At 37.9% G+C, this 26,054-nt stretch overlaps 2 protein-coding genes across 8 annotated transcripts; both read right to left on the reverse strand.

Annotated features, from left to right (window-relative positions):
- Nucleotides 1-3,382: 3,382 nt before the first annotated feature.
- Nucleotides 3,383-7,344, reverse strand: LOC107808951 (G-type lectin S-receptor-like serine/threonine-protein kinase At1g11330). Its single transcript, XM_016633510.2, has 7 exons — nucleotides 5,908-7,344; nucleotides 5,225-5,329; nucleotides 5,000-5,142; nucleotides 4,722-4,932; nucleotides 4,196-4,433; nucleotides 3,893-4,043; nucleotides 3,383-3,790 (listed from the first exon to the last, which is right to left on the reverse strand). The coding sequence occupies exons 1-7, from the start codon at nucleotides 7,196-7,198 to the stop codon at nucleotides 3,482-3,484; spliced, it is 2,448 nt and encodes an 815-aa protein (XP_016488996.1). The 5' UTR covers nucleotides 7,199-7,344; the 3' UTR covers nucleotides 3,383-3,481.
- Nucleotides 7,001-22,227, reverse strand: LOC107808958 (pentatricopeptide repeat-containing protein At1g03100, mitochondrial-like). Of its 7 annotated transcripts, none has more exons than XM_075226876.1 (5): nucleotides 22,119-22,208; nucleotides 17,741-20,869; nucleotides 9,135-9,192; nucleotides 8,601-8,734; nucleotides 7,001-7,125 (listed from the first exon to the last, which is right to left on the reverse strand). In XM_075226876.1, exon 2 carries the CDS (start codon nucleotides 20,825-20,827, stop codon nucleotides 18,497-18,499), a length of 2,331 nt encoding a protein of 776 aa, XP_075082977.1. In that variant the 5' UTR covers nucleotides 20,828-20,869; nucleotides 22,119-22,208; the 3' UTR covers nucleotides 7,001-7,125; nucleotides 8,601-8,734; nucleotides 9,135-9,192; nucleotides 17,741-18,496. The 7 variants fall into 7 exon arrangements, with proteins under 7 accessions (XP_075082977.1, XP_016489005.1, XP_016489006.1 ...); XM_016633519.2 differs by lacking the exon at nucleotides 7,001-7,125 and adding an exon at nucleotides 8,170-8,511 and having other exon boundaries at nucleotides 17,741-20,863; nucleotides 22,144-22,213; XM_016633520.2 differs by lacking the exon at nucleotides 7,001-7,125 and adding an exon at nucleotides 8,170-8,511 and having other exon boundaries at nucleotides 22,144-22,208.
- Nucleotides 22,228-26,054: the final 3,827 nt, after the last annotated feature.

Here is a 26,054-nt window from a genome sequence, read left to right on the forward strand (position 1 = left end):
CTTCCATGTTGTATTAACTACCTTAATTCTGTGTTGTTAACTTTTGGTAAATTCCTTGTTGTTTCACTTCCATTGTCATTATCATTATATCGTTATATCTTTCATCTTGTTTCTTATTATCTCCAGTAGGGTCTTGACCGGACCCCATCACTATTCTATAGAGGTTAGGCTTGGCACTTATGGGGTACCGTTGTGGTGTAATCATGCTACGCTTCTGCACATCATTTCGTGCAGATCCAGGTACTTCCTATCAGTCTCGACACTAGTGAGCCTAGTTTGCTTTGGAGACTCCTAGGTATACCTGCCCGCGTTCGCAGGCCTCGGAGTCCTCTTCTATCCTGTTTTTTCTTATTTTATTTCCCTATTATAGATAGTGATGTATAGGATTTGTTCGGTACTCTTCTTAGAGCTTGCGACTTATATTTCACCAGGTTTTGGGAGTTGTACATATTGAGTTACATATTTTATTTATGTAGTTGCTGAAGTTTTGAGACTCTAAATTATTATTTCACTTATTCTGCATATTGATAGGCTTACCTAGTCCTAGAGATTAGGTGCCGTCACGACATCCTACGGAAGAAACTTGGAGTCGTGACACTTATATCCGATCTTACTCTCAACTCGTCGATCTCTTTAATAACTCTCTCACCAGACCCATTCATCACAATCTGTCGGTCAAGTTGGGGATTCTTTCTCCCCCTCCAACTTGAAGGGGGTGTTGGTGATGATACAAATTTTGGTGTTGATACTAGTAGAAATGAAGGTGTATCAATGGAGAAACAAAGGTTCATTGACGATGATTATGGATAGTTCTCATATTTAGGTTGAGTTCGAAGATTTGTGTCTGAAAGAAAGAAGTTAAGTTTTAATGTCAATGAACGGAGGAGATGCAATTGTATGTGATAATCTGATGGCGACAAGGAAATAGATCTATCGGGTGATCAATATTTGGGTTCAGGCTTCTCTTCTCAATTTGGTCGTAACAACTTTGGGCCCAAATTGGAACAACATTCTTTGGGCCTACTAGAAGGAAGTAGAAGGGACAAAACCTACACATATTAATTTGTGTATATATAAATTAAATTATTCTTTGATTTATCCTTCAGTTAGTTACAATGCAGCTAATAAGAAATGTATAGCTGGCTAGGTAGTTATACAATAGATTCTTTTCTCTATGTATTTATACAATAGCTTGTACAGACGTTAATCATCAGCAAATACATAAAATTTCACTCAATCTTTCTTCTATTCTATCATAAACAAAACCATTGTGTAGGAGATTTATATCATAAGTTAAACTAAGATAAACAATTTAGAGTTAAGGAAACTATTTGGAGATAATCCTTACTTTCTTCTTTCGTAAATTAAAGGAGAAAAAATCCTTCTTTTTTTGTTGATTCTTTGAAGCCTTTTTGTTTATTTATCCACTTCAATTCTCTTTCTTGAGATGTCACTCCATTCACATTTTAATTGATGTTTTGAATGATCAAAATATTAGTTCACTTCTACTTGTAATTTTATTTAATCGCATTGTAACTTGACTTAACTTGATAGTTAGAGTAGAAAAAATAGAAAGTTTCTCTTGAGAAAATATGGTACGATGCATGACTTGCATTCGTTGCATACTTTGATCCGCTACTATATGGATAATGTTTGTTGCTACTCAATCGATATACAATCTTAATTGAAAAAGTATTTCTACCGACCCTACAATACACTATTAGTACTATAATTGCCCTAATTCCACTTGCAAACCTATATTACCCATAAAGTATGCTTGTATAAGTCAATCTCTTTATTTTATAAACGGCAAAGGATCAAATATATCCCTCTATTTTCGAAAATAGTTTAATAATACCCCTCGTTATACTATTGAGTTATCTATACCCATGCATTCATACTTTGGGTTCAAATATACCCCTCATTTAAACGGAGGGACACGTGTCATCGTCCTGTAGGCCAATTCTAAAATATCTCCTAATTAATTAAAAAGACACATTATCCATACCCGAAAAATAATTTTTTTTTTTTTTGCAAAAACTGGAAAAAACTAAATTTGTTTTTTACTAAAAACTGAAAAAAAAAACAAAAATATTTTTTTTCCAGTTTTTACAAAAAAACTGCTTTAAAAAAACTGAAAAATATTTTCTAAAATAATATTTTTGTAAAAACTAAAAAGGCAATTTTTTAAAACATTTAAAAACTGGAAAAAACTGAAATATTTTTAACTAAAAAATGAAAAAAAAAATATTTATTTTTTCAGTTTTTACAAAAATATTGCTTTAGAAAATTACTTTTTAGTTTGTTTTCTAGTTTTTACAAAAATATTGTTTTAGAAAATATTTTTCAGCTTTTTTTAAAGCAGTTTTTTTTGTAAAAACTGGGGAAAAAAATATATTTTTTCGTTTTTTTCAGTTTTTAGTAAAAAAGTTCAGTTTTTACAAAAAAAATTACTTTAGAAAATTGATTTTCAGCTTTTTTTTTCCAGTTTTTACAAAAGCATTGTTTTAGAAAATATTTTTCAGTTTTTTCTAAAGCAGTTTTTTTTTTAAAAACTGAAAAAAAATATTTTTTTTTTTTCAGTTTTTAGTAAAAATAATTTCAATTTTTTCCAGTTTTTACAAAAAAAAAAATATTATTTTTCGGGTATGGGTAATGGATCTTTTTAATTAATTAGGAGATAGTTAGAATTGATCAACAGAAAGATGACATGTGTCCCTCCGTTTAAATGAGGGGTATATTTGAACCCAAAGTATGACTGCAGGGGTATAGATAACCCAATAGTATAACGAGGGGTATTGTTAGACCATTTTCGAAAGTAGAGAGGTGTATTTGGCCCTTTGCCGTTCAAATTATTATATTTGATTGAACACGAATATTTAACATGTTATTTTGACTTAAGTATATTGTGTTAAGATAAGACTATATTAAAGGTTGAAAAGTTTAATATATAAATAATAATAAATAAGAGGAAATGTCATGGCAACAACAACAATAATAACAACAATAATAGGCCTAGTGTAATCCCACAAGTGGGGTGTGGGGAGGGAAGTGTGTGCGCAGGTCTTACCCCTACCTGATAAGGAGGAAATGTCATAGCAAACTTTAATATTTGAGCGGTTCGATGAATTTGAATTATTGAAACTTATGGAAGTTGCATAAAAAATGAATCGTGTCAAACATTATCAAAATACAGTCAAATCTCTCTATAACAACCTTGTTTATTCCGATATTTTTTGGCTGCTATAGTGAAGTGTTGTTATAGAGGACATACATTATAACATAATATAAAAATCGGTTGCGAAAAAAATATGACTTTTATAGTGAATGACTATTATATATACATGTTGTTATAGAGAGGTCTGGCCGTAAAAGAAGTGTCACACAAATTGAGATGGATGGATTATCATGTACTTATACAAATGAAATCTCATAAATTGTATATTCCTTACAAAAGTAATTTCACATATTCATGTTCTTGTTATCTACCGGTAAGAGTTGTGATACTTGTATGGTTCAAACTCCACTCATTTTCTCTATTCTTGTTACACACTGTGAAGAAACTAACTTGTCTTTCAGTAAAAGCAGGCTGTAAGGGTGTTGGCAGACTTGTATTTTCACTAGTAAGCATGGCAAGAATAGATGAAATACTTGGCCTGTCTTCAGCAAATTCTTGAACACACAGTAAACCAATTTGTATGCATTTTCTGATCTCCATTTCCATGCTCGGATTCAATATAACTGGATCGATAAAAATTGATAAATCTTCTTCTTTCCACAACTTCCATGCCTGAAAACAGTAAAAAAAAAAAAACACAGCAAATTTAAAGAAGCACAAATAGCAATGACATATATTAGTTTTTTGAATATTAGCACATAAGAGGAGTCTTACATATCCCAAAAGGCTCAAAGAGGATGTCTCACTCCAAGAACTTGTACTTTTTCGGCCACTTATGATCTCTAACACTAAAACTCCAAAGCTAAAAACATCCGATTTCTCAGAGAATCTTCCTTCCATTGCATATTCCGGGGCCATGTATCCACTGAAAAAATGTCATTGAGTTAGTATAGAAATGTTACATTAACCAGATAACCTTTCAAAAACCAGAAATAATAGTTAGTAAATGTTGAATATGGTCATTTTGTGGGAGAAATCATGTGAAGTTATGGTATATATTGATCAATATCCACTTACTAAGTACCAACTACTCTCTTTGTGTTTGCTTGATCTTGGTCAGATCCGAAAATCCTAGCCATGCCAAAATCTGAAATCTTTGGATTGAAGTTGTTATCGAGCAAAATGTTACTTGGCTTTAAATCTCTATGGATTATTTTCAATCTTGAATCTCTGTGAAGATAAAGGAGTCCTCGGCCAACCCCTTCGATGATAATGGAGCGTTTCCTCCAATCCAAAACTCCTTGGTATACTTCATCTAAGAATGTTTGTAAAAGATGAATAGAGAATGCTGAGAAGAAGATTAAGAACTGCGTACGAAAGGTGTTGCATTTAGCTCCCGCTATGCGCGGGGTCCGAGGAAGGACCGGACCACAAAGGTCTATTGTACGCAGCCTTAACCTACATTTCTGCAAGAGGCTGTTTCCACGTCTCAAACCCGTGACCTTCTGGTCACATAGCAGCAACTTTAGCAGTTACGCCTAGGCTCCCCTTCATTTAAGAACCGCGTACGAGAAGTAAAAAGATTTGAAGAGTAACTACTAACCAAAGAGAAACACATCCAAGCTTTTCTTTGGCAAATATTCATAAATTAACATCTTCTCCTCTTTATCCACAAAACATCCCAAGAGTCTAACAAGGTTTCTATGTTGGACTTTAGAGATCACCAACACTTCATTCATGAACTCTTCTAGCCCTTGTCCGGAGGCTTTTGAAAGCCTCTTGACTGCTATTTCTTTCCCATCTTCCAATTTTCCCTGAAAGGCAAGTACCAATTTCAGCTACTGAAATTTGGAAAGTGATCGAGAGAGATGAAAATCGTACCCTGTAAACTGGACCAAAACCGCCCTGACCAAGCTTATTATTCTCACAAAATCGGGCTGTTGCATTTGCAAGCGTTTCGAAGTTGAAGACTGGTAATTCTTCCATTCTGTTACCAAGTAAAACTACCTCCTTGCTCTTCACTCCTAATATCAGAAGGGATACAAGTTAACTGCAGCTAACAAAATGTTTCTAATTGTATAATACAAACTTTTTAGTCTTTTTTACCTCTACGTCTGACCATCCTTATACAGAAAAGGAGCAGACAAGCACAGAGTGTAAGAGTACCAACGATTACTGGAATTACAATTTTCTTTATGTCTTTATGATGATCTGCAATGTAGAGCAAACACAAAAGGTGAACCAGTATCAGTTCTTTACTGAAGCCACAAACTTAAAAGTATATACATGGAATTCTATTAAGTCAATGGCATCTTAAATGATAGATTAAGCTACAATGGCTGGAAAAGGATTATGCTGCATGGAACTTTTGACCCCCTTAAGAAAAGTCGTGGGGAAATAACCTCCGGCCAGAATTTTGAAGCAAGCTGGTCAGAATTTTGGGAAGCGGTTCTGGCAATTGCCAGAATTTTGAAGCACCAGGATTCAGCCACAATGGTGAAAAAATTCTGGCAATCTGTCAGGATTTGTGGAAAATTACTGACGAACACCAGATTTTTTCAACAATGTGGCTGAAAATTCTGGTGATCGTCAGGATTTGCCATAAATCCTGACAATCACCATAACTTGCTGGATTTCTTGCATGCATGCTTTAAAATCAGGCACCAGGATATTTTCCCAAAACTATTATTACCGGGGTCAAAAAATAAGAGTGACACAAAAGTATCCTATTTGTGTCATTCTCCCTAACTAAAATGGGCTGAGAGGATATTGAGCACCAGAATACATACCAAGCTCTGAATGTGCCATGCGAATATAGAGATCTTTCCCCCAGCTTTGGAACCGCTGAATGTCAATCAAGTTGTTACTCCACGACATACAGCCGATACCTGAGTCATATGCATACGCAGTGCAGGAACAACTACGCAAGCATTGGCTTCTACATTGGTCTTCTGCAGTAGATGACCTCTCTGCAAAATCAGGCAATTTCATGAACTCCATCTTTAGAAATCCATCTTCTTTACTTGAATTCCCTAAGTTATTCTTCACTTCACATTGCAAAGCTCTCCTCCTAACACAACCGCTAGTCCAATTCCCCTTTTCCCATTCTTCCCTATGCTTTGGCTCGAAACCTTTCAGACAAGAACAAATCGGAGACTCCAAATAGTTGCAGCTCCCAAATGGACCACACGTTCCATAAACTTCACAATCATTATTGGGAGCTGACCATAATACCTTCCAATTTGTCCCATTCTCGTCCCAAAATGATTGAACTATGTTTCCTTTCCAATCCAAGATGAATTTCGTTAAGAAATTAAAACCAACAGGTCCAGTAAGATATACAGTACCTTCGCGATCATTCACTACACTAAATCCATCAACGGACACAGAATACATATCCTGAACTCCAATGAAAATCTGGCCATTCCATTGACCACTTCGCCAATAGGGACGGTTACCATTCCAAATATATACCTGAGGAATGATTTCAGATTTCATGCCTAAAGAAAAGTTTCCAAAAGCAGGATCCCAAGGGCTTCTCCAAGATTTTACTTCTATCCTTTCGCCTGTCCTAGTGTTTTCACTTATTCTCATTTCAGGGACAAGTGAATCAGAAGGATGTTCAAAACTTTGCCATATTGTGGTCGCATTGTTCAGACGATCTACCAGAACAAAGTTACCAGATTCTTGGAGAAAGGCAATTGAGTTTACCTGAGAGGTTGTTGAAGTATTTGATGACCAAAGAATCTCCTCCTCTCCGTTCGTAACAACAACATTTCCATCGCTAGATATCTCCACAACCCCAGAAGAATCACTTAAAGGTTTGTCTCTATTAGCCACCCAAATGACAATTGTTTCAGAAAAATTGTACCATATGCCAACATACCTATTAGTGCTGTTTAGAGGACTGAAAAATCCCAACTTGAAGACGCCATCTGGAGACGATAAAATCCCAGGATCTCTCAGAGATTGAGTGCTAGTAATGCTATCTACTTCTGTGCAAAATCCTGTATAGAAACAGTGAAGAATAACAAGAATTACATGAGCAAAATGTTGCACATTTCTGCTGCTAATGGTCATTTTTTGGTATTCTAAGGCTTCCTATTACCACATTGTAAGACTTCTTTTGGCTCAACTATCTGTGCCAAAGCACTATAAGGTTGTTAAAACAAGCTGCCAAATTTGACTTTTAATTTGTCAACCTCAGAGATTTTCAATCAGGCCTATGAGAAAATGACTCTTAAAATAAACAATGCAAAATGTGTCCTTTTCAATGGGATCAGAACTAGGCAATGTCGATGAAATGGGAGTTGTTTGCTTCTCCTTTGATGTTTGAATCATACCATAAAATAAAGGCTTAAAATTCCAGTCTTTAAAATAAGGACAAGAAACAGAATGAATAAAGACTTGAGAATTTTTCATGATTTTCAAGTACTTTATCAAGGAAATGGGAGTTGTTTGCTACTTAGCTTTTTCTTTATCCACCTCTTTTTGGCACTAATGACTTTTAGAAATTTTGACTTTCCTTGGATGGTCTACTACTCAAATTTATTAGAAGTTGCAAGTTGCAACACATTTTCTCTTTAAAGAAGAAAATACTTTTATAATAGAGAAGTTTTCCCTGTCAAACTACAATTTTCATATTTTCACACTTTTGATTGAGATTTTTTAGTGGGATGTCCCGAAAGTACTTTCACACATTAAAAGATGAAGGGATAAATTCCAATATTCTCCTCCCTTATCCCCTAGCACAAAACAAAGTGAAGTAAAGAATGATGTCTATACCAAAACATTTAAAAGGCTTGATAGTTATAAGTTTGCGAGAAGAGGATTTTATGATTCTTGTTATTTGTATGTAAAAAAATATGAGGTGATTTCTTCCTATCTGAACAAGTCTTGATGTTGTGTAGAGTTACTATGTACCTATTCTGGTGGGAGGTAGTAAAGTACCCGGTGAATTAATCGAGGTGCATGCAAGCTGACCCGGACACCACCATCATGAAAAAATCAAAGAAATATAAATATAGTTAAAAGTTGAAGCATCATTTTCCTTTCGCACTCTCCGTTAAACTATATTAATGAATTCACACGCACAAAAAATAGTTACATTAAATGATCAAAGTCTTCAAAGGCAATACAACACAACAATGTAACACCTTCATTGTTCATACCTAACTCAAAATACATACAACAATAAATTAGAGCCAACTAATCCTTAGAACATAACAAGTATGAGAGGAAAGTTTAACTAAACTACAGAATCCCTCTAGTAATTAGCTGAAATAGAGCACAAATATTGCACAATAATTAGGAGATATCAAATTACACTTCGATGTTTAACCATATCACTTCACAATAACTTCTCTATGAAACCATGTTTCGAACCGTCTTACCTGCACAAAACCATAACCAGAAGTAAATCTTACATATATTTGATAGGATCATAAACAATTCTGATAGGGATTAAAGCTTAGAAACACACCAAAGAACAAGGCGAAGAATGCTTAACTCCAGCAGATCTACTAGATAAATTGCAGGAGGCCCTCATGATTCAGCGCGCTGTCTCTAGCCAAGGCAGCTATTTCTTCCATTTTTATAATGATCTCTCGCCGTTGCCTGGCAAAGAAGAGACTCAGCACCATAAACCCCCAAATAAATATATCTGAAAGCAGTAAACAAGATGTAAACAAGACTCAGCAAGAAGTTCACATATTAAAAGTATAGGCCTTTCAGTGTTCCAATAAAATATCACCAGTCCGTAGAAAGTTTACTTCTTAAAGTATCAAAGTTTTCAGATCTTTCAGTATTACATACATTCTCGAAATATCTATATTCAATCAAAAGTCACCAAAATCAGTATACTGTCGCTCAAATTAGAAGCTGTGTTGGATTTGTAACGAGTTGTAAACTTAAAAGTATAAGCCTTTCAGTCTTTCAATCACAAATCACCAGATAATGTACAAAGTTTACCTGCTAAAAGTAAAAGAATAAGTCTCAGTTTTCTATCAAAACTCACCAGAATCAGTATGCTGTAGCTCCACCTAGAAGCTGTGTTGGATTGCTGAGGAGTTGAGCTTGTTGGAAAAAAATGAAGTAGACATGTTTTGTCAGATTGTGATCCAATTTGATTAGTTTGATGTAGACTAATATTAGAGAGAAAACCACAAGAAAACTGTTCAACCTAAAAAAGAATGAATTAACAATGGAGCAAATGTTTCTCTTATGCCATTTTCAAGGGCAAAAAATATCAAAATCTATAGTACTAAACTAATTGATTTTACACCCTCCCATACTCTAAATCTGAGATAAGACTTTTCTTCTGTTGATATTCAGATAGTTCCTCTCAATCTTCTGTAGCAAGATTATTATTATCAAATTTCACGCTTAGAATCAAATCATGTTCTTTTAACTTTTGATGTACACTCTCCCATGCAAGAGGAATCATACCTGAATTATCATAAGACCGACATACGTTTACAGTAAGGATTAGCTTAGCAACTGATGGATTTAGGCAAAATATGTAGTCCCACCAAGTCAAACGCAACTGTTAGTTTACAGATATGTATAGTGTAGTCTTGTCCCACATTGGAAGAGGAGTAATATCTCCTTGTAGTGTATAGCTATAAATAGCGACATCGTGTATTGTATTTATTATCCAATATCAATAATATATTTTCTCCCGTGCTTTCTCACATGGGACTAAGACTCGGGTTAGGACAGTAGGAGGCGACTCTGAGCATTTCCCGGTTGTTATGGGATTGCACCAAGGTTCTGTGCTCAGCCCGTTCTTATTTGCCCTGGTGATGGACGCGTTAACACATCATATTCAAGGGGAGGTGCCATGGTGTATGTTATTCGCTGATGACATAGTTCTGATTGATGAGTCGCGAGCCGGTGTTAACGAGAGGCTGGAGGCCTAGAGACAAGCTCTTGAGTCTAAGGGTTTCAAGCTGAGCAGGACAAAGACGGAATACCTGGAGTGCAAGTTCAGCGATGAGTCGAGGGAAGTGGACGTGGATGTAAGGCTTGAATCACAGGTCATCCCGAGTAGAGGCAGTTTCAAGTACCTTCGATCGGTTATTCAAGGGGGAGGGGAGATCGACGAGGATGTCACACACCGTATTGGAGTGGGGTGAATGAAGTGGAGGTTAGCATCTGGAGTCCTGTGTGACAAGAGAGTGCCACCGATACTCAAAGGTAAGTTTTATAGAGCGGTGGTTAGACCGGCCATGATGTATGGGGCTGAGTGTTGACCTGTTAAGAACTCACATATCCAGAAGATGAAAGTAGCAGAGATGAGGATGTTGAGGTGGATGTGCGGGCACACTAGGATGGATAAGATCAGGAATGATGATATTCGAGAGAAGGTGGGCGTGGCTCCCATTGATAACAAGATGCGGGAAGCGAGGCTTAGATGGTTCGGGCACGTTCAGAGGAGAAGCCCAGACGCTCCGGTAAGGAGGTGTGAGCGGCTGGCCTTGGAAGGCTCGAGAAGAGGTAGAGGGCGGCCTAAAAAGTATTGGGGAGAGGTAATCAGGCATGACATAGCAAGGCTTCAGATTTCCGAGGACATAGCCCTTGATAGGGAGCTGTGGAGGTCGAGTATTAGGGTTGTAGGTTAGGAGGTAGTTGAGTCTTTCCTTAGTTCGTACATTTGTGAGGCTAGCTTGGTAGGGTTTTTGTCTGAGACAGCTAGTGGCAATGTTGTGTCTTACTACTCTTTTGTTTTTCATAGAGCCGACTCTATTTAATGGTTACCGCTTTTGCTCTGCACCTATTTTCTGGCTTTCATGATGTTGTTAATTTTTTCTTATGGTATCTGTTGGTGGTACTGATATTGTCTCTTTTCTCTTCTTTTCTTTTCTTTTCTTTTCTTCTTCTTGAGTCGAGGGTCTTTCGGAGACAGCCTCTCTACTCCTCGGGATAGGGGTAAGGTCTGCGTACACACTACCCTCCCCAGACCCCACTAGTGGGATTTTCCTGGGTCGTTGTTGTTGTTATTGCTTTCTCACATAGTATCAGAGCATTAGTGAGAAATCCGTCGCTGTGCATCATTCCAGCGACTTCCGGGAAGAAAGACCTCTTCGCCGTGCAATTTTCCGGCGACTTAGAAGGCTGTCCGTAAGCAAATCACTTTTTGTTGGTGTTGTGCAAAAACCAACACCACCATAAGACTCCTCAGGCTCCGGCGACCAAACCTCAGTCAACCGCACCTGAAAACACACGTCCACGGGCCCTCACGCGCTTGGAAAAACAAAATTCCGACGAGATCTGACCCACGCGCCGGCGCGTGAGCACTGTTCCGACCAAATTTTGAAAAAGTTCCAGTTGAACAGTAGGATCGCCTGGTAATTCCGATTCCACCCTCACTGGTTTTGTTTCATTCCGATCACTTTGAGTTTTTCCGTCAACTACAGTAGATTCCGGCGAGCTACAGTGTTTCCAGCGTGAACAGTGCTTCCGGCGCAGAACAACGTTCTGTTTTCCTGCTGTAAACAGTGTTTTTCAAGTTTTTTTCTTCAGTTTTTTCACAGGAGTTACTTATTTTCACTATTTCAAGTTAACCCTACTACTACAAATTGTAGTGACATGGGAACCGATGCTTTGAATAGTCGGATGGTTTCTTTAGCAGATTATATTGAGTTCCTTCAGTACAAAGCATGTAAGCAGACATCTCGTAGCGACATGGGAACCGATGCTTTGAATAGTCGGATGGTTTCTTTAGCAAATTATATTGAGTTCCTTCATATTGAGTTCCTTCAGTACAAAGCATGTAAGCAGACATCTTCTGAGATAGCTTCTGTTGTTCAAACAGGTAATAGCGTGACTTGTTTCTCCCAATCTTCATCCTCTAAGTCTTGGGTCATTGATTCAGGTAAATCAGATCATATTTCTGGTAACAAATCTCTTTTCACTACTATTTCGTATTCTCAATCTCTTCCAAAATTCACAATGGTCAATGGGTCTCAAACCATGGCAACTGCAATAGGTCAAGCACGCCTACTTCCTTCCTTACCTTTATATTCAGTCCTTTATGTTCCCAATAGTCCTTTTAATCTCATAGTTGTTAGTCGCTTAGCCAAATCATTTAAATGCGTTGTTTTATTTCTTGATGACCTTGTTTTTATACAGAAACACAGTACAGGGCAGATCATTGGTACCGGGCGTGAATCAAACGGACTTTATTACCTTATCGTTGCTAAATCACATGGACTCACATCTTGTCTTCCTTCTACAACTTGTCATGTTACTGATTCACCAGATTTATTACACAAACGGTTGGGACATCCCAGTTTGTCAAAACTTCAGAAAATGATATCTGGTTTATCTCACTTGTTAGCTCTAGAGTGTGAGTCATGTCAGCTCGGTAAGCATACTCGCTCCCATTTCCCTCGGCGTCTTGATAATCGAGCAGAGTCACCTTTTACTTTAGTCCATTCAGATGTTTGGGGTCCTAGTCGGGTCAGTTCCACCTTGAGATTCCGCTACTTTGTCAGTTTCATTGATGATTATTCCAGGTGCACTTGGATATTTTTGATAAAAAATCGATCTGAGTTGTTTTCTATTTTCCAGACCTTCCACACTGAAATTCAAAATCAATTTGGGGTTTCTATTCGCACATTTCATAGTGATAATGCCCGAGAGTATTTGTCTTCCCCATTTCAGCAGTTTATGAAATCTCATGGGATTATTCATCAAACATCTTGTCCGTACACATCTCAACAAAATGGGGTAGCTGAAAGAAAGAATAAACATCTTATTGAAACTGCCCGTACCCTACTCATACAATCTCATGCTCCGTTGCGTATTTGGGGGGATGCAGTTCTTACATCTTGCTATCTTATTAATCGTATGCCATCTTCAGCTATCCAGAATCAAGTTCCATTCTCTGTCATGTTTCCCCACTTACCTTTGTTCTCTCTTCCACCCCGTATCTTTGGAAGCACTTGTTTTGTCCATAACCTTACTCCAGGAATAGATAAGTTAGCTCCTCGTGCTCTTAAGTGCGTATTTCTAGGTTTCTCGAGAACACAAAAGGGGTATCGACGCTACTCTCCTGACCTCCAGCGGTACCTTATGTCCGCTGATGTTACCTTCTTTGAAACTCAATCATACTTCACAGGTTCAGGTCATCACTTAGATATTTCTGAGGTACTACCAGTTTCATCTTTTGGAGATTCAGTCACTCCAGTTGTAGCTCCACCACCTACAGCTCCAGTTGTAGCTCCACCACCTATAGCTCCAGTTCCTCCACATAATCCAGTTCAACCTTCTGCAGCTCCACCACTCTTGACTTATCATCGTCGTCCACATCCAGCATCAAGCCCAGGTGATTCACGCCCCGCATCAGATTCTGCACCTACTGCGTACTTGTCTCCTCTTAGTCAACCAATTGCACTCCGCAAAGGTGTACGATCCACACTTAATCCTAATCCCCACTATGTCGGTTTAAGTTATCATCGCATGTCGTCACCTCATTATGCTTTTATAATTTCTTTGTTCACTGTTTCTATCCCTAAGTCTACAGGTGAGGCACTATCTCATCCAGGATGGCGACATGCTATGATTGACGAGATGTCTGCTTTACATGCGAGTGGCACTTGGGAGCTTGTTCCTCTTCCTGCAGGTAAATTTACTGTTGGTTATCGTTGGGTTTATGCAGTCAAAGTCGGCCCGGATGGCCAGGTTGATCGGCTTAAGGCTCGTCTTGTTGCAAAAGGATATACTCAGATTTTTAGGCTTGATTATAGTGATACTTTCTCTCCCGTGGCTAAAGTAGCACCTGTTCGTCTCTTTTTGTCCATGGATGTTGTACGTCATTGGCCTCTTTATCAGTTAGACATTAAGAATGTTTTTCTCCACGGTGATCTTGAGGAAGAAGCTTATATGGAGCAACCACCTGGTTTTGTTGCTCAGGGGGAGTTTAATGGTTATGTGTGCAGATTGCGCAGGTCACTATATGGTTTGAAACGGTCCCCTCGAGCTTGATTTGGTAAGTTCAGCACAATTATTCAGGAGTTCGGCATGACTCGTAGTGAGGCTGATCACTCTGTGTTTTATCGGCATTCTGCTCCTATTCTGTGTATTTATCTAGTGATTTATGTTGATGATATTGTTATTACTGGCAATGATCAGGATGGTATTACTAATCTGAAGCAACATCTCTTTCAGCACTTCCAGACTAAGGATTTGGGCAGATTGAAGTATTTTCTAGGTATTGAGGTCGCTCAGTCTAGCTCAGGTATTGTTATTTCACAGCGGAAGTATGCCTTAGACATTCTTGAGCAGACTGGAATGATGGGTTGCAGACCTATTGACTCTTATATGGATCCGAATGCTAAGCTTCTGCCTGGACAGGGGGAGCCTCTTAGAGACCCTACGAGATATAAGAGGTTGGTTGGCAAATTGAATTACCTCACAGTGATTAGACCTGACATTTCTTTTCCGGTGAGTGTTGTAAGTCAGTTTATGGATTCTCTTTGTGATAGTCACTGGAATGCAGTTGTTCGCATTCTTCGGTATATAAAGTCAGCTCCAGGCAAAAGATTACTATTCGAGGATCGAGGCCACGAGCAGATTGTTGGGTACACAGATGTTGATTGGGCAGGATCACTGTGTTCTAGTAGGAGGTAACTTGGTCTCGTGGAAGAGCAAGAAACAGAATGTAGCTGCTCGATCTAGCGCCGAAGCCGAATATCGGGCCATGGCTATAGCGACGTGTGAGTTAGTTTGGGTCAAGTAGTTGCTCAAGGAGTTAAAGTTCGGAGAAATCAACAAGATGGAACTAGTGTGTGATAACCAAGTTGCTCTTCATATTGCGTCAAATCCAGTGTTCCATGAGAAGACTAAACACATTGAGATCGACTGCCACTTTGTCAGAGAAAAAATACTTTCAGGAGATATTGTTACAAAGTTTGTAAAGTCGAATGATCAACTAGCAGATATTTTCACTAAGTCTCTTACTGGTTCTCGTATTAGCTACATGTGTAACAAGCTCGGTACATATGATGTGTATGCACCGGCTTGAGGGGGAGTGTTAGTTTACAGATATGTATAGTGTAGTCTTGTCCTACATTGGAAGATGAATAATATCTCCTTGTATTGTATTTATTATCCAATATCAATAACATAGTTTCTCCCATGCTTTGTCAAACGTAACTAAAGTTCGAGTCAAAATCCTTTAACTACTGAAATATAAACTACTAAGTATCATTGTTTTGATATCAATAATTGTTATCAGTTCAAATAGGGAAGCAACATTGTTCTAAATCAAGCTTTTCACAACCACCGATACGACAAAACACAAATGACATAAGACTTCATCTTAAAAATCACATGAGCCTCAAGGCACAGCCTGAAACTAAAAGACAAACAACTGAAGTGTATAAACCATATAGTCAACATATCATTTAAGCTTCAATATGACATAAATAACAGGCCTATGGAATAGAGACCTCTAGTTTCTCCAGCATACTTTCAGATGGGAACACATGTTAACGTTATGTGAATAGCGAATAAACCTGTTTAACAGGCTTAACAGGCGGGGTTGACCTGTTTTCGGCCTGGCCCGGACCGATAGTTAAAGGGCCATGTGGGCTGGGTTAGGGGTTAGGGGTTAGGGGTTGGTCCGTATAAAAAATATTTTTGATTAATCGGATCGGTCGAAACCGGTATAAGAAAATAGTCGTTGAACCGGTTAACCGGACCGGCCCGGACCAGTTCAACAGCTATTTCTGAATTTTTGTTTTTAATAGATTTGACCGTTGGCAACGGTCAGCTTCAAATTCCACCGTTGCCCAACAAAATTATTGCAAGAATGGCCTCCTTTTTGGTCATTTTTTTAAAAAATAACACTTTTAGTAATTACTAATTTAGCCCTTTGAAAAACTATAAATACACCCCCTCTTCTTCATTTCTTCACTCATCTCTCATTTCTCAAACTTAAATTCGCAATTGTCATTCTCTCATTCTTCACCTAAGTTGCAAGAAACTATTTGGCTCTCATTTTTTTTGGAATTTAATTTATCGTATTATTTGAAGTTTGAAGTTTGAACTTTGAACAATTGACGTTTCTTTGTGGTAACATTGGAGTTGCGAAGATCGTCAAGTGTTTAATTTATTGCGAAATTTGGTGCACTCCCTCCAACTCTTTCTCTTATTTACTATTTTATTTGCATATTTAATTTTTGTTAGTAGTTAAATTTTCACAATGTGTTTAATGCTGCAAAAAGAGTTTGTAATAAGGTTACTAATCGGGGTAATCGGGGAAATAGAAAACTAGATGGAATTATACATACTTATTTTTAAAATGTTGCTACAAATATAGATTGCCAAAAACTGAAGTTGCTAATGCGCATTGTACTGATCCAAACCGTATGTTAACAACTTATACTTGGGAGGCCATTAATGATGTTGTTCAATTTTTACATAAATTTTATATAGCTACTGTTGAGTTTTCTGGAGTATATTACTCTACTGTTACTATGGCTTTAGTACATATAGCTGAAATTTCTTTTCTACTGTTGAGTTTTCTTTTCACCGTTGGGATGGTGGCATGAGAATGAAAAGCAATTTCCTGTTCTTTCCGCTATAGCTCGGGACGTGCTGAATGTGTCAATTTCAACTGTTGCATCAGAGAGTGCATTTAGTAAAGCAAGACAACAACTAGGAGACACCCGTCACTCATTGGGAAGCAATGCTTTGGAAGTTTTAGTATGTTTCAGAGATTGGATTAGATCGGAACGAAGAAATCAGGGACGTGAAGATGTTGATAAACCAGAAGATGGGGAACTTGGAGATATATTAACACATGGTCACCCATCTGAATTTAACACTCCAGAAGATGGCCAAGAAGTTCATATTGATTATGAAGAACTTACTAAGGCAATGCAAAACCTTTGAAGTTCTGGATTTATATTTAATAATTAAACTTTGAATTTACTCTTTTTCGTTAATTTAGTTGTTAAATGTAAACTTTAATTTACAAGTTTGAAATACAAAAAGAACTTGCAAATTATAAGTTTTTTTCCATCTTCATTGTATTCTATTATCTAAAATTTTAATGAAATATTCAAATATAAGGATTTTAAAGCCTTTGCATCCTTTATTCAAACACTCTTTTTATAAGATTGTTTTTTTGTTTTATATTTTTACTTTATCTTAATATAAATTACGGTAGTTATATAAATAAAAAAAAAAAAATTGGCCCGGCCCGGCCCCTTTGGCCCGTAACCGTTCCGGTTCATTAAATCACCGGATGGGCCGGACCCGGTAAAACCGGTTGGAAAAAACCGGTACCGGCCCGGATTGGTGACCGGCCGGTCACATTTTTCTTCAACCCGAACCGGATCGGACCGGCCCCCTGTCACCTTTATTGTAAACTAATGCTATTAACTCTTTGATAAGGTTGACTAATGCTTTTAATGTAAGATAAGATGATAGCTGACTGTAAGTGGCTATGGGAACTTGAACGAACACATAAAATTCATGAAATGGCAAGTGCAGATCACATCATTGAAAAAGAAAATGAGGAAGCAATAGAAATGAGAAAGTTATTATGCAAAGCGCTCCAGACAAATACAGTTTCCAACAGTATTAAAATTCGAGAGAATTCTCTTTTACCTGTCACTATTGGTGCTTGCAGAATCATCTTATGAATCAAATACTTCAGTTCAGCAATTTTGCATGTACTTCAGTAAGGTTCCCTTAAATGAATCATGATGAGTAGCAGAAAAGTAATGGCAGTGCCAACCGATTTAGCAGAAACTAAGCCCTTCTTTTGGATGTTAAATAATGTAGGCACCTCAGGCATAAGCCATTCGATAGAAGATTAATGCATCTGTACAATTAAATGAACGGATTTCTTATCGTAAAGCAAAATAAATGCTTCACTCTGAACATCGGGGCCGAAATAAATCCAGAGCACAAAATAAACAGATGATCTTCAATCATGACTAAATCAACCATCATTAAGACGCTTTCCTCAAAAGCATGCAAAGAGAAAGCAGGATGCATCTCACCAATAAGACTTATTTGCAAGGCATTTATGATAACAAGGATTGGATGATCAAAAAATGATAATGACAAATAAAACCACGGAGATGCCTTGATCTGCTAGCATCAAGCGATGGATAGGGATACCCTGCTCCAAATTCCACTCTGCTCCTACATCAAATCCATCCTCCTCCATAGTTCACGTTCTAGGCGAAACCGCCATGTTAATTAACTCATCGTAAAGAAAGCTCATTGCGTCAAAACTAGGCATATGGATCAACATGGAACTCCATTCAGTTCGCTGACATCCCATTTAGGAATTATCGGAGTAATAAGTTCCAATATTGCAGGATCATATCCTTGAGGCTACAGACAATTGACGCTTCAGCATAACCCAGCCCATCTCTTAAAGTTCAATGCTGCCTCTCTCTTTTTCATCTGTGTTTCTGACTGGAATTTCGGAGCCTTTCCCTTGTAGAGTGTTTTGTGGTACTTTAAGAAAAGGGTACGATACTTGTACTTGTCAATAAACATATTACGTTTCTCCATCATCTCCACAACTTCATTCGCTCGAACAAAGAAACCACCTCTAACAAATGTATAAAGCACAGCATCTAACAGTTCCTGATCAAACTTCATTCCACTAGAAAAAGCAAGAGACTTCATTTCGGCCCATAGTTCCGTCACCTCCACATATTTTCCACCAATGGCGGCATAACCTGTAACCAGAGAATGAAAAGTCTGTGCATTTGGAGCATGTCCCAAACTCCTCATCTTCTTAAAAGCCTTTTCAGCATCTTGCAACAACCTCTTTTTGCAGAAAAAGTGAATTACGTTATTCCAGTCATGAACTCCATAATCTACTTTTTGTCCTTCCTTGATTTCATGCAAAAGCATCATCACTAAACTAGCGTCACCTCCTTCTGCAGACCCTTTGACCAATTTCTCAAATTCTTGATGACCCGTTCTTGGTATCTTAGACTCTTTCATCTCTTTGAACAGATCAAGGGCCCCTTGAGTGTCCTTCTGAAGCGCCCTGGACTGGATCAATACTTCGTAACAGCTTGCATCTACCTGAACCCCAGCTTTACGAGCATCTCTAAGCAGAGATGCAACTTCCCCAGCTCGGTTCTCTTTACAGTATGCTTTCAAAAGAGATGAATAAACAGATGAACCAGTTCTAACGCCAGCCAAGCGCATTTCATCCAGTAGGTCGTGTGCCTGATCTAACCATCCAAGTGAAATACAAGAGTTTATCACATGAACCAAGGAAGAATCATCAACTGAAACCGGAGAATCTTCCTTCTCTGCCTTAATAAGAAATTCTGCAAGATCTTTTGTTCTCCCAGCTTCTAAGAAAGCTTTTACCAATTTAACGTATAATTTCTCAGTAGGCTGGAGAATACCACGTTCACTGGTAATAAATTCGATTTGCTTCTGCAACTTAATTACCAAGACATCAAGTAAGTTTTTAGCAATAATCTGCAGCTTTAAAAACTTTCTGTCTCTACAGAGATCTTCGTACGATACTAAGTTTTCTGATCCATCCGGATTTCGATCAAATGCATCATCGAGGGGAACATTTGCAAGTGATGCATTGCCACTTCTAGAAGCTCCAAGCAGCAAATTAGCTACACCAAGAGAATTTTTAGCTTTCTCTGCCTTCCGAAGCATTTCTAAAACCATGTGGGATGCAGATTCAAGATCTCCAAATTTTAAGTAGCACGAAAGCAAACAATTATAGAACTGACGGAACTGCATCTCAGTCACATTAGGGGCCTCTTCCATGTCTCTCTTAAGCTTCTTGAGCTCCTCCCTTCGTCCATTCTTCTCGTAAATATGAGCCATTATGATTAGTAAGGTAGCATCAGCTTTCAAGTTAATTCGGGGCATCATGTCAAGAAGCTGCTCTGCTTTTCTAGTAGTTCCAAACAGAAGACATCCAGCTAAAGCAATATTAAAACAAGTAGTATTAGGCTTCATGGAAAGTAGAGGTTCGTTGCTCTTTTTACGGGGATCAACTCTTCCATCTTGGAACAAGTAACCTATTTCAAGAACCAATTCAACAGCAAGGTATGCTCCATCAGAGGTTTGTGACATATAAGCCAGGATTGCAGACCAAGCACTCACAGGTGGATACTTTTCCGTTTCGACAAGCTTCCTTACAAGAGTAGATGCAGGAATAGGTAATCCACATTTAGCAAGGGCTAAAGCAAGATAGATAAGAGTATTCCTCCCAAGCAAGTCATGCTTGTTCTCCTCAAATACCTGTTCAACCAAAGCATAAGCCCTCTCCAGCTGTCCAAAATCTGAGCTTTCGGCAAAAGCTGCTACAAGTTTATTAACAATTGATTTTCTAGGAAACCCGGCCATTTGTATGTGCCGCTCATACAAAACCCATGCATCATCAAGTTTATCTTCATCAATCACATTTTCCAACTCCTCAGACATTTTACCAAGGTCTTGAGCCTGGACTAAGATTGTCCCAGCAACAGTAGAAAATGGAGCAATCTGAGCAAACGCATTGCGTTTGACTCCACTCTGAATCTCTATGTTTCCCCGACTGAAGCCACCTAACCGATTGACAAACTCACTACTCCAACCAGACTGAATTGCGTGTTTGAAAACTACATAATGACCATTGAAAGCAAACAACCGGAGCAAAGGAAAAGGGCAAGCTGCTATCCTGAGGTTCAACTTCCTGAGAGCGATCATTTTCTCCAAGTAGCATTCCTAGTTCCTCACTTCATGCTGAATCTTGCCGAATAATTAAAAGAATCACAATGTTAGAGATTAATTACCAAGTTCCTTTTCTTTTGGTTCAAAATCAATATACCAACTTCCCTGACATGCTAACCTTAACTCAGGAGTGGATTACTGATTTAGATGTTTGGGATATGTTGATTTCATGGATTTCAGATGCTACGATTTGAGATGGTTAGAGATTGAATTTGGTTGTACGAATAATTAAAAGATCTCCTAAATGACTTGAAATATACCGTTTCAATCCAAGTGGCTAAAACTCGCAAAATGATGATAAATATTGCACTTTTATGGCATTATTCTTGTTTCCTACTTATTTTAAGAAGATATCAGTAAACATAAAAACATCGGAACCAAATAAAATTGCATATTAACTTGCAAATATCATAACGAAGCATACAAATTGGAGTTGACAATTTCTTTATGCAGTGAAAGTATACCCTGAGCTTGGCAACCCCAATTCAAAATTCTTGTTCTACCATTAAAAAGCATGCTGAAAGCTTGCAATAAAAATGATTAATATTACACCTTTAAATAACCTAATTCCCATTTTTCCTTTTAATATTAAGAAGATTTGAGAGTAACCAATATAGGAAGTAAACAAGATTGCAAAATTAACTTTTAAAAATCAATAAAAAAAAAGTATAAATCAAAATGGAATCTCCCTTTATGCAGTGATAGTATACACTAATCATGACAACCCCAAACCCGCACCCGATGAATATATAATAGATGTCTTCACATACAGGCTTATCACTAAAATATAGTACTTAATTAAAATGCATCTAACCTTAATCTATCAACTAACCATAGTAAATTAGTATGGTTCGGTGTAAACACTGGGTGCGGCTAAATTTTAAATTCTTGTTTTACTATTAAAAAGCATGTTGAAAACCAGCAATATAATGATAAAGTTTACACCTTTATGGCCTTATCCTCCTTTTTTTATTTCTTTTTTCAATTAAGAATATCCCAGAATACTAATTAACATGGAAAGCTAAAATGCATATTAAATTGGAAAAATCAGAAATTGAAGTTGATACTCTTTATGCAGTAACTAACAATAAACACCAAGAACGGGAAAAACCCAGTTCACAGATTCTTGTGTTACCAGTAAAAATAATGCTGCAAAACTAAAAATATAATGATAAAAATTGCACCTTTTAATGGCATTCTCTTTTTTCTTTTTAAAATTTTCTATTAAGAATATTTACAACTAAAGAGGATTGGAAAAAGGGATTACCACAGAGGACAAAAAGGTAACTCACAGCTCGATGTTTTTGCCGGAGAGAAGCAAATTTCGCCGGAGACGGAGAGCGTCGCTAAACTTGGCAGAAGAAGAAAGAAGACTCAGACATAAACTTCACATTGGGCCTCGCAAGAAAAGTTCTTGTTGGGCCAAACATCAACTGGAAGTTGGGCCTATCATCCAATTGGGCGTCAAATGTTATTACTCTCTTTTTTGAGATTTCACATGATTGCTCCCTTTTTAAAAACTATTCTCATAAATGATAGTAGGCTTTGTTTATTCCAAAAACAGCATTCTTTTTTATTTTTTTTAGCATTTTCATGTTGATAACTCCATTAACTAAGGATTCCTCTATATTTTTTAAAAAAAATTTTAATAACAAAATGCATTTAGCACCCAACCTTTTTTTTTACAACAAAAGGAACCAAATGCCGATGTTCCTCTGTGAAGTAGAAAGGACTGGACATGCCCAATCCAATATCAGTTAACACCAAAATGGCCAGCTGTGTTTGTGATGCTATGACTTTTGAGCTTACAAAAAATATACAAAAACAACATATAGATATACAATCTAACTATCATCCTACTCCATCTAGCTGCTGGTTCTTCATTTTTGATCTCCTAAATCTAAATAAAGGCATTTTCCTCCTATCCATTTGATATACCCCCACAATCTTCCTAGACATATCTTGGACATTGAAGAAGATGGTAGCAATAGGTAAAATATTCAATGTAGCACCATATTTTGAAAGTGTGTCTGCCACTGAATTTTCTTCTCTATAGCAGTGTTGGACTTCAATTTGATGACTCTGAATAATCTTTTTCATCTTTAGAATATCATCATGAATCTCCCAAAAAGGTGAAGAAGATCCAGTAAGCATATTAACAATCAATAAAGAGTCCATTTCTAGAATTACATTGTGAATCCTATTGAAGGCAATCCACTCAATTCCAAAAAGTGCAGCTTGTGTTTCAGCCGTATTGTTAGTGCAGAAGTGAAGAGCTTTGGCATATGCCATGACACGCTTTCCACTGTTATCCCTAACAATCCCCCCAATACCGACCACTCTTTTCATAACATTACTACTCTCATCTGTGTTAAGTTTTTAGTCTACCTGAAGGAGGAAGTAACCACATCACCTTGAGAGCTTTCATTGAAGGTTTAACACCTTTCACGAACCTGCAAATTCCAGCCAATCATCTTGCCATTTAATTCCTTTGTAATGAACTTTAAAAAGCATGATTATCAGCGATTGCACTTGATCTAGCAAGCTTTGTATAGAAGCATATGAACCTTCATATTTAGTTGCACACCTTTGTTTCTACAACTCCCAATAGATAATTGAAGGAACACATTAGAGAACAAAATTGTGCGCCTCATTCTAAGGCTTTATGAACCACCGTTTCATCAATGTCTGTTTTAAGTTGCTTGAGATAGTAATACCTACGCTCTGGCTGAAATGTTTCCATACACAATGAGCTTTCTAACTTGGATAAAAAGATGTGAGCAATATAGTCTTCTTGTGCATCTCTACAACAATAGCATTTAGAAGGGCCTTGAATGTCGAACCTTCTTATCACTTCATCAGTTGGTAATCTCCTCTCAAAAGCCTCATCATGAAGAAGGATACCTTAAAGGGGAGTTTTTTATGTCGTATTCTTTATGAGGTCGTGGAGAGATTCCAGTTTGTCTCAACACATGAAAAGCAGTTTTACAAGAGAAATTATCATCATTGGACGGTTTTCAAATAGGCCTATCCAGTTGGTTATCTCCATTAATTGGGACTTTCTTGATCTGCTCCAAAATGTAATTTGGTAGAACTTGTCAAACCTCCGGAAAGTTTCATGTCTCACCATCATAGACATGTTTTAATTGCATTTTGGCTGGCTTGGGTCCTTGAGCCACAAATTTAGCTAGCAGTCCCAGTCCAGACCAATCATCTGCATTAGGCTTCCAAAGGATAAGGGGTTCCACCACATGTTTAATCTCCATAAGTATCCTCCATATGTGAGATTGCCCGTGTGCCTCCACTTCTTAGCCACAAGATGTATCCTTTTGCAGTACTTTGCCTCAATACACTTTCTCCACAAGGAATGTTATGTTCTCAATCCCCACCAATTTTTAGCAGCAAAAGTGAGACAAATATCATGTATAGATCAAAAGCCAGCACCACCTTCAAACTCTCCCCAGAAAACCAATGGTGCTTTGGTCTGCCTTCAAACTCTCCCCAGAAAAAGTTACTGATCACCTTTTCAATGTGAATGTGTGTGGTCTTAGGAGGGTTTATTGCAGCCATGATGTGCATAGATATAGACTATAATACTGATTTGATCAAAATAGCTCTTCCTCCGGCAGATATAAGTTTATTGTCACGACCCAAAAACCTAACATATCGTGATGGTACCTATCGTGGAACTAGGCAAGCCGACTCATTCCAAAACAAACCGATATTTTCATTTCAAGGATAATTTCAAGGTTATTTAGCATAAAAACCTTCGTAAAGGAGTTCAAATCAAAATAAAAATGCGGAAAAGAAAAGCCCGACATCGGGGTGTCACTAGTCATAAGCATTTACTATAATCTGTCTAACAATATCAAGACTAACTCAGCCTGAAAAATAGCTAAATACAACTAAAGAAAGATAAGAGGGAGAAGAGTAGGGCTGCGATCGCCAGGCAACTACCTTGCTATCCCCGGGAAAAATCTGCAACCGGAATAGTCAACAGTCGCTACCGTGTCCAAATACGCCTGAATCTGCACACAAGGTGCAGGGAGTAACGTGAGTACGCCAACTCAGTAAGTAACAACAATAAATAAAGATTGAGCAGTAGTGACGAGCAATAAGCATATAAAGTTCATATCATGAAATCTCAGTAAAATACAACATACAAAATCAATATTTGAATCAAATCATCCCGTTTAAACCCAGTTCCAATAAAATCATTTAAAGATATTTTTCAACAGTTTTCAAACAGAGGCTCAATGCAAAGGTGAGCAAAAGTGATGAAATCATAAACAGCCCCTCAGAAAAAATATCACTCATATATAGCCCCTCGGGAAAACCTCACAGTGACTCATGCCTCTCGGGCATACCTCGCAGTCACTCATGCCTCTCGGGCATACCTCACAGTCACTCATGCCACTCGGGCATACCTCACAATCACACGTGTCACTCGGGCATACATCACAATCACTCATGCCTCCCAGTCACTCAGCACTCGGCACTCGCACTCAGTAGGTACCTGCGCTCGCTGGGTGTGTGTACAGACTCTGGAGGGGCTCCTTCAGCCCAAGCGTTATATCAAGCCAAATCATGGCATAAATCACTCAGGCCCTCGGCCTATATCAAACATGTTGCGGCATGCAGCCCGATCCCATAAATATCCTCACAAATCAGGCCCTCGGCCTCACTCAGTTATAAACCTCTCAAGCCACTCAGGCATTTCAGTGAAAATAGGGTATTCAACCCAAAACAACATTTATGCATCAAAACAGAGTAATAAAAACTGAGTTATGCAGTAAACATGTATAACCATGACTGAGTATAAATTTTCAATCGAAAATAGTGAAAGGATAGTAAGAAAAGGCCCCTAAGGGTCCACACAGCATTGGCACAAGGCCCAAAACATGGCATACAGCCCAATTTATAGAAACTTTTTCTAAAACATATAAGTATCATATAGTTTCAACAAAATATACAACTTTATAGTTGCTACGGAACGGACCAAGTCACAATCCCCAACAGTGCATGCCCACACGTTCGTCACCTAGCCCCCGGGCCCCGGGCCCACACGCCTGTCACCAAAACCCGAAATTGGCTCATACTCGGCCCCCGAGCCCACGTCTTGGAATTGGGTAAAAGTCACAAATTACGAACACCCATTTACTCACGAATCCAACCATACTAGTTTCACTCAAATACGACTTCG

This window comes from Nicotiana tabacum, chromosome 12 (assembly GCF_000715075.1).
Source record: "Nicotiana tabacum cultivar K326 chromosome 12, ASM71507v2, whole genome shotgun sequence".
Classification (NCBI taxonomy): Eukaryota; Viridiplantae; Streptophyta; class Magnoliopsida; order Solanales; family Solanaceae; genus Nicotiana; species Nicotiana tabacum.